The 8,413-nt window shown below is 41.4% G+C and overlaps 1 protein-coding gene across 2 annotated transcripts in view; it reads left to right on the top strand.

The window, feature by feature from the left end:
- The first annotated feature begins 3,438 nt into the window (after positions 1 to 3,438).
- Positions 3,439 to 8,413, top strand: part of LOC129081541 (zinc finger protein 350-like) — a 29,414-nt gene continuing 24,439 nt past the window's right edge. The window contains exons 1-4 of one of the 2 annotated variants that reach the window (XM_054587210.1): positions 3,439 to 3,453; positions 3,922 to 4,048; positions 4,341 to 4,436; positions 7,150 to 8,359. In XM_054587210.1, coding sequence (XP_054443185.1) covers positions 3,439 to 3,453; positions 3,922 to 4,048; positions 4,341 to 4,436; positions 7,150 to 8,359 — 1,448 coding nt within the window. Of the gene's footprint in view, positions 3,454 to 3,921; positions 4,049 to 4,340; positions 4,445 to 7,121; positions 8,360 to 8,413 lie in introns of both variants that reach the window. The other variant, XM_054587209.1, reaches the window with a different exon arrangement.

The raw sequence follows: 8,413 nt of genomic DNA, 5'->3' as shown, positions 1-8,413 counted from the left end.
GCTCTAGGCCAGTCCCTGTCTGGTTTCACCATCTGTGGATGTCCGTCCCCCAGATGTATTATCTTGTCTCTTCCTAGAAGTGCCTCCTCCGCTGCTATACCGACACCCAAACTCCTAATTGTCCCTTTGGAAACTCTTTTTTTAAAAAATATGTATGTAAATTGGAGAATATACCCCACAGCTCTAATATTTCTCTTCCCAGCCTGCCGAAAGCAACTTAGGTTGCACCATGTTTGCATCGCGATGCTCTGAAAATCCCCCCCGCCTTTTTTTCTTTTTTTTTTTGGCAAGAGTCGAAGTGCCAGGAAACGTAATTAATTGAATAGCTTCTCACCCTTCCGCGATCCCTGGCAACTGTCCCCAAAGCCTCAGCTCTGTTTTCTGTACGGCCCTCAGGTGCCCCAACGTGGCGGCGTCCGTAGGTGGGCGCGGACATATTGCTAACGAATGCGGAAGAGCGCTTGCTGCGTTTCTTCAAAAGTCTCAGGTACTCGTCGGCTGCCGTAGACCGAGCGCTGCACCCGCGCAGGAGTCGAAGCGGTTAGCGCAAACTCTCCCAGTGGGTGTAGAGGGAAAGTCGGTTCCGTGTATGGCTTTGTCTCCAGAAGTTTTTCGTCACAGTGGGTTTTGTTTCTCACAGGGTGACGTGTGGACGAGGTGTAGTGTGGAGCGTAGAATCATGATTGGGGTCGGAGGGGGCAAGGGTAGAAGCGCCCAGGTGGAGCTAGTGAAGCGGAACCAGGTGGGAAAGAGAGTTGAAGTATTTGAGGGGAACCAGAGGCGTCCGTCTGTGATCGGTGTGTCCTGGGGGGTCTGTGCACCGATTAAGAGTCTTTACAGATAACGTCCTTGTCGCGACTGTCGGGGTGTGGGTCACCCCACTTGTATGGGGTGCAGGTGGCATTTAGGACTATCGCGGTGCCGGATTCAGGTTGGGGATTTACTGCGCCGCTCGGTGATGCTGGGGCCGGCGTGGGTGGTCCTCGCATTGGGGTGTCTGGCCTCGATTAGCGATTACTAAAGAAGTGAATGTCTAGTGCGGAGAGGGCTTGTGACGGTGAATTTTGGACGCAATGGACCCCTCCTGGCGTTTGATTTAAGTTACGACCTCGGCTGCTGCTGGAACAGAAGGCGTTAGGTCCCAGGGTACTATTTCCAAACCACCCGTTTTTAAACCTTTAATCCAGCAGTTTACTAAAGACCCAAGGCCTAAATCAGCAAGGCCCTTTTGTCATGTATCTTCCGTGTCCTGTTTCTCGCTGCAAAGGCAGAATTGGGTCGATGTGATACAGACATTTTGGTCTGGAACGTCGAAAATGTTTATCTGTTTCTTTCAGAAAATGTTTTACAACACTTGCACTCACCTCAATATGCAGCACCGGACACTGTTGCTTATTTGCCTGACATACATTCATACATTTTTCTTTGGTAACTGAATCTCCATTTTATTTACTGTCCGTCACTCTAGCAAAGTGACCCATATACCAGTGTATTACTAAGGTCTGGTTCATCTTCACAGTGGTAGTTTTAGGTTCCATTCCTAGTGACTGAATTACTACGAAATGAGCTTGGGGACATGATGCAGTTCCAACCAGTTGTGTAAGTGAAAAATCTGTTAGTCCTTTCTGGGAGAGGACTATAATTTTTTGAGTCCTAGGAGCAGTTTGCCACCCTAAAAATATGCCTCTTTTTGATATTGGTTATTTTAGGCTGCTTATTTTGAAGAAACTGCAGTCCTGGGAAAAGCTCTGAAAACCTAGTAGAAGTTATCCCTTGTGAAGGACATTGACACATATAAGAACAATTTCACCTGCAAGGGTGTCTCCTTCACTATACCACACCAGTGTAGGAATTAGGACTTATAAATGCATAATAACTAAAGAGGTTACTAGGAACCTCCCCTAATGGATTTTTCACCACCAACATCTTTTGACTTTAGGTGAAGGTAATATTTTAGGCAGTGGCACAACTATTTTAGCCTGTTATGCCATTTTTCTGGGTTGCTTACATGTACCCAGGAGGTATACATGTTCTAAATTTTAAAACTGTTTTTCCCCTGTTAACGTGTGTTATATCAATTTAATTATAATTAAACCCACCAAACAACCTAAAAGAGAAGGAAAAATTATTCTGCAACTACCATGTCATTTCCCTCACCTTTTCTTTTTTTAAACAATCACTCCATTTTTAACTCCACAGAATAAAGGAAAACCTCCACCTCATTTAGAACCTGAGGCTTTGTTGGCCTGAAGTATAAATACTTGCAGGAGAACCAATAAAGGGACACCAGCAATACTGGGGGAATTGTGACAGGAGCACTGTATCATCAGATCTCAGAGAAAGTGTACCACTCATTGGATATTCTCAACCCACAGGTTCGACTCCCCAGTATGGAGGAGAAAGGGGCCATGTACTAAACCTGACAAGCTCAGGGGAGGCCTGCATGGCGGGCCTTACAAACAAAGAAGCTGAAAGTAACCATATAGAATGGTTTGAAATTACAACTTTTTTATTAAAGCTAGCCATGGAGCATAGTCATATCCTAGACTGATGTCTTCCTTGACAAAGGCCAATCTCTACCTTAACTGAGGCTGTCCATTGCCTTTTTGCATCTAGGATAACAAACCTTTGGAATGTCAGGGTAATTTCCTTTTTTTCAGACCCCTTAGGGCACAATCTCCAACCAGAGCCAGGAACCCCTCATTGTCATTGTTACTGTGTTGTTAACTGTTAATTCTCCTACCCACCTGTGTAAAATGAATGTGTCTATTCATTTTACCTTTTTATCTAGTCCCAGAGATTTCCCAAGTTTGCTTTCCCACCTCCCTTATCTATCACCAATGGATTTTTGTAACCCCCTTATGACTTCTCTGATTCTAAGGTATAAAATAAAGTGCAAAACTGCCAATCTCTAGAGCATTTTCTCAATCCCTTATTATTTTGCTTTCCAGCAATTGTCATTATTTTGGCTCAAATAAACTCATAATTCTCTACAGGATTGGACTTTTCTACTTTTTCTTTAAGATTTTATTTGTTCATTTTTAGAGAGAGAGGAAAGGAAGGAGAAAGAGAAGAGAAACATCAATGTGTGGTTCCCTCTCACGTGCTCCCTACTTGGGACCTGGCCCACAACCCACGCATGTGCCCTGACTGACAATCAAACCAGTGACCCTTTGGTTCACAGGCTGGCATTCAGTCCACTGAGCCACACCAGCCAGGGCAGGTTTGGACTTTCCTTACATCAACACCAGTTACAGTAGAATTGTGTGATGCATGAAGAGGTTGCAGGATTGGGTATCAGCATTTCTGAGGACAGATTTCTTATTTTCTTACTTTTATTTTTTTGAAGACAGACTTCTTAACAGAAATTTAGAGCACACCCAGAACATTCCCAAACAGAGCCTACCTTTGCCAGCTTATTCTAGAAAACAGAAGAAAATGCTTCAGGCTCAGGTGACTTTGGGTTTGATTCATCCTTTTCTATCTTTATTGATTTGTAGAGACCTATAAAAAATCACCTCTGTTAATCTGAAAAGCATATATGTTTTTTGTCTCTCAAGTACACGAGTGCAAGAACATTGACCTTTACATCATAGAAACTTCTAATTGTATGAATGCTTGAATGACTGAATGCCCAATTACAAAATACACGGTGGAGCAAAAGTAGGTTTACAGTTGTGAATACACCAAACACAGTTTATTCTTGTATTATTATCTATTAATCATTGTATTATTTTCCATAAGAACAATTGAAAGCCTAATTTTGCCCCACAGTGTATTTTCCTAGACATGTGATTATTCAACTGTATCTTAAATCCCTCTCACTATATAGATGCAGCCTATAAAGTGAAAATGAGCAGAAAAAATAACATTTATCATCCAAAGGACATCATGCCATTAAACAGCACGGTGCTGTTACAGGAATCCCTGACATTTCATGATGTGGCCGTGGACTTCACCTGGGAAGAGTGGCAGCTCCTGGACCCCCATCAGAAGGACCTGTACAGGGACGTGATGTTGGAGAACTACAGCAACCTTGTCTCAGTGGGTGAGGACAGCTGCCTGGTGTCATTCAGATAATGCCCTGTTAGTGATTTTTGGTTTTTTGGTTGTTTTTTTTTTTCTCAGCTGCTTAACTCTTCAGAATGACTACAGTGTTCTGAAATGGTAGAATCTCATTTCCTTACCTTGTACCAGACAAGAGAGTATAGTGAATGTCCTGTTATGAGAGAAAAAAAGTCTTTGTGTTACAGATGTGAAACCTATTCATTCTGTGAAATGAATGACAGACCTCATCCCAGTTCAGTGTGTCTAAGTCTTCTGTCATTTTTCTTAAGCAGGGTATGAAGCCAGCAAACCAAACACACTGTCCAGGTGGGAGCAAGGGGAAGAACCCTGGACAGTACAGGATGAACTGCACCCTCTAGTCTGCCCAGGTGAGGGGGTGAGAACGAACAAGGTGGGCAGCCGGGAAGTCACATTCTAGTCAGAGACTGCGTCAGAGCTGTGGCAGTGAATGAAGAAACTCAAACCACCCTCCATGTGTGAGAACGCTTTTTCTTTGTAGAAGTTTAAAGGAAAACATACCCCGTTTTTCTCTCCTGAGCTCTGACACCTGTTTATTTTAATTACATCTCATTTGTGTTTGCACAGTTTTTTCTTCCTAGGATTCTCAGATTTTCCTCCTCTTTGTCCACAGTCACAGTGTCTCTGCCTGTGTTACCACCTCTCTTGCTGTGAAACTCCACTTTCTAGGCTTCTCTGGAAAGAGAGAACTTTGAATTCATCACTTTCTCTTACTACAAGGCCTTAGTCTCCTGCAATTTGCATTATTGCTATATTTAGTAAAACTTGCACCCTGATCACCTAATATTTTTGAAGCTAAGAGCAATATAAAAAAGGAAAAATACTATATAATCAATAATAAACATGCATCTTATGGTAAAAATTGCTGTAAGGAAAATTGAAGCAGCCAGTGGAACAGTAGCTATTTTTCCTGGAACTGCACTTTCAGGAGTGGGAATGGCTCCCTGATAAAATGCCTTTGAGCACATACTAAGGGATGTGAGTTAGCTCCCCAGAGTTTAGCTGACCCAGCTGGTGTCTCTATCCCCCCAAATCAAAAGGTTGCAGTGCTGTCCAAAGCCTCAGGTACACAAAGAACAGGCATCAGCCACAAATCACATTGTTTGCATAAACTGTCTGGTTTGGCCTAAGACCTCAGACATAAAGAGACACTTCTATCACACAGGATATTCCTGGGAATCAGAGGTTACCTTCCAGTAATCAGTCAGGGCCTGACCTGTCTTTGAATGTGCAGGGATGGTATGACCCATGACTGCTGAGTTAACGCTTTATTGCATGTCATCCATTCTCCTCTATGTAGAAACATAGGACCATACAGCCAGAGCATTAGCTGGGGTCTTGATTACAAAAGCTTTTGTCTACATTTGAGATTACTCCTTTAGAAGAGTTAGGTTGCTTTTCATCCTAGGGCTGACTGACTTGCAGAACTACACATGCCTTCATCTTTTATTTTACATGTTTTGAAACACAGTGTCATTTAGTACTCTCTATTTACTCTTTCTTTGAAGAAGTTGTGTATGTTGATGGGATTGACACTGCTATTTTCAGATAAGACTTTTTAAAGATTTCTATAATCAACCAGTTTGTTATTATTTGTACTTGAATATGTAAATTATCACCTTAAACTTTGTTTCACAGTGCACTCTAAATTTTCCTCTTATTCTGGACTTCTGTAATATTCCTCGTTTCCTTAACAGGCATTCTACATACCCAGTGGCTCAAGCTACATAATTCCTGGGGTAATCCTGAGTCCTCACTTTCATTTACCTCTTCCTGCTTCTGCCATTGAGTCCATTAGTGAACTTTGTCTTTAAATACTCAGTGGGGCAAAAGTAGGTTTACAGTTGTGAGTACACAAGAGTTTATTCTTGTGTTATTATTTTTTGATTATTGTATCATTTTCCATATGAACAACTTTAAAACTACATTTGCCCCACCCCATACATCCTGATTTCTTCCACCTCTTACACTCCATAGCTCCTTTAACATGTTTCACAGACTGATTACCTTATTTGCTTCAGGTGTGTATACCTAAAACTATTAAATTCGGGTGCCCCATAAATTTACTCAGTTCTGCTAGTACCTACCTAGAAATAGTGTCGAACCCTACAAGTTAAGAGTTCAGTTGCATAAGACTGCCCTCATTCCAGATGTCAATTGCAAGTTCAGATTGTCACCTGTGCTTCTGACTAACTATAAATTGGAGATTTTCACAAGCCCTTCCTTGGGTCAGATTATGTGCTAAAGCAGTTCACAGAACTCAGAGAAATACTTATGTTTACTAGTATATTATAAAGAATATTATAAAGGATATTGATGAATAGGTACATAAGGGAAGATCTGAAGGATTCCTGTATACAGAAGCTACTGTCCCCATGGAATTGTGGTGAACTACCCACCAAGCACAAGGATGTGTTCACTAACCCAGAAGCTGATCAAATCTGGTTAAGAGTTTGTATAGACCTTTAATCTCTAGGCCCTCCCTCCTTTCTTAGAGGTCAGTAGGTGAGGCTAAAAGTCCAACCTTCTATTCGATTGGTCTTTCTGGTGACTAGATCTATCTTGAAGCTGTGTAGGAACCCTTTGCTGATTTTCCTGGCCAATCTAGGTCAGTTGGTTGGAGCATGGTCCCATAAACCGAAATGTCATGGAATCAATTCCAGGTCAGGAAGCATGCCTGGGCTGCAGGCTCAGGCACTGGTCTGGGCACATATGGTAAGAAACAGATTGATGTTACTCTCAAATCAATTTCTCTCTCTCCCCTTCCCTATGACCACCCCTTCCTCTCTCTCTCTCTCTGGAATCAATACGTCCTTGGGTAATGATTTTAAAAAGTATTTTAATGAATAACAAAAGATACTTTTGTCACTTAGAAAATTAAAATGGTTTTATAAGTTCAATGTCAGGAACTGTGGATTAAGACCAAAAATATTTCTTATTGTATAACACATAGGATTGTTACTACTTACTTATTTCACATGAAGACATTTTGTGGAAACAGTTTTATTTCAAACTAAGATTAGGAGAGATTACAGAATAATTCACTGTTCTCTTCTTTCCTAGAATTTAGGAAAATTGATGATTCTCTGCAGTGTCACTTGCAAAGTCAAAGCATTCAGAAGAGGGTAGAACAATGCTATGAACATAATATGTTTGCAAATATTGTCAATCAAAGTGAAGGTCATTTTCTATTAAAGCAAAATTGTGATATGTTTGAGATATGTGAAAAACCTTTTAAATCAAATTTAAGTTTTGAAAAGCAAAACAGAAGCTGTAACTTAAAAAACTGTGTTGAGTTGAATGGAGATGGGACATCCATTCTGTATGCTAACCCTGAACAATTTTACACTGAAATTAAATCGCCTGTCAGCACCAACCCCATCATTAATAAGTCCCTGGTCATTCAGCAACAGAGAACTCACAATGTAGGGAAAGTCCACGGGTGCATAGAATATGGGAGAGCCTTCATCAAGATGTCTGAGCTCACTAATCATCAGAGGGTTCATACTAGAGAGAAACCTCATGGGTGCAGTCTGTGTACGAAAGCCTTTTCCAGGAAATCCAGTCTCACCAAACATCAGAGAATTCATCTAAGACTGAAACAGCATGAACGCACTGAATGTGACAAAACTTTCCTCAAGACATCACAGTTGAATATACCTCAGAAAACTCACTTGGGAGAGAAACCTTATTCATGTAGTGAATGTGGGAAAGCATTCATCAAAAAGTGTCAGCTCATTTACCATCAGCAAACTCATACAGGAGAGAAACCGCATGGATGCAGTCTATGTGGGAAGACCTTCTCTACAAAGTTTAGTCTCACTACCCATCAGAAAACTCATGCAGGAGAGAAAACTTATGTGTGCAGTGAATGTGGAAAAGGCTTTTTAATGAAGCATGGCCTCATCTTACATCAGAGGACTCATACTGGAGAGAAACCCTATATATGTAATGAGTGTGGGAAAGACTTTACCTGGATGAGCCCTCTCATCAGACATCAGCGAGCACATACAGGAGAGAAGCCCTATGTATGTAGTGTATGTGGAAAAAGCTTCAGCATGAAAGGTGATCTAACTGTACATCAGCGAACTCATACTTCCCAGAAACCGTATATATGCAATGAATGTGGAAAAAGCTTCACTCAGAAGAATAAACTCAGTGTACATCAGCGAACTCATACAGGAGAGAAACCCTATGTATGCAGTGAATGTGGGAAAGGCTTCCCAGGGAAGAACATGCTGATTGTACATCAACAGACTCATACAGGAGAGAAGTCTTATATATTGTAGTGAATGTGGGAAAGACTTTGCCTTGAAGAGCCCTCCCA

Source organism: Pteronotus mesoamericanus, unplaced genomic scaffold (assembly GCF_021234165.1).
Source record: "Pteronotus mesoamericanus isolate MK-2021 breed Mesoamerican mustached bat unplaced genomic scaffold, CSHL_Meso_final scaffold_1135, whole genome shotgun sequence".
NCBI lineage: Eukaryota > Metazoa > Chordata > Mammalia > Chiroptera > Mormoopidae > Pteronotus > Pteronotus mesoamericanus.
Note: the sequence above shows the minus strand (reverse complement) of the source record. Positions and strands in the feature narration are given on the sequence as shown.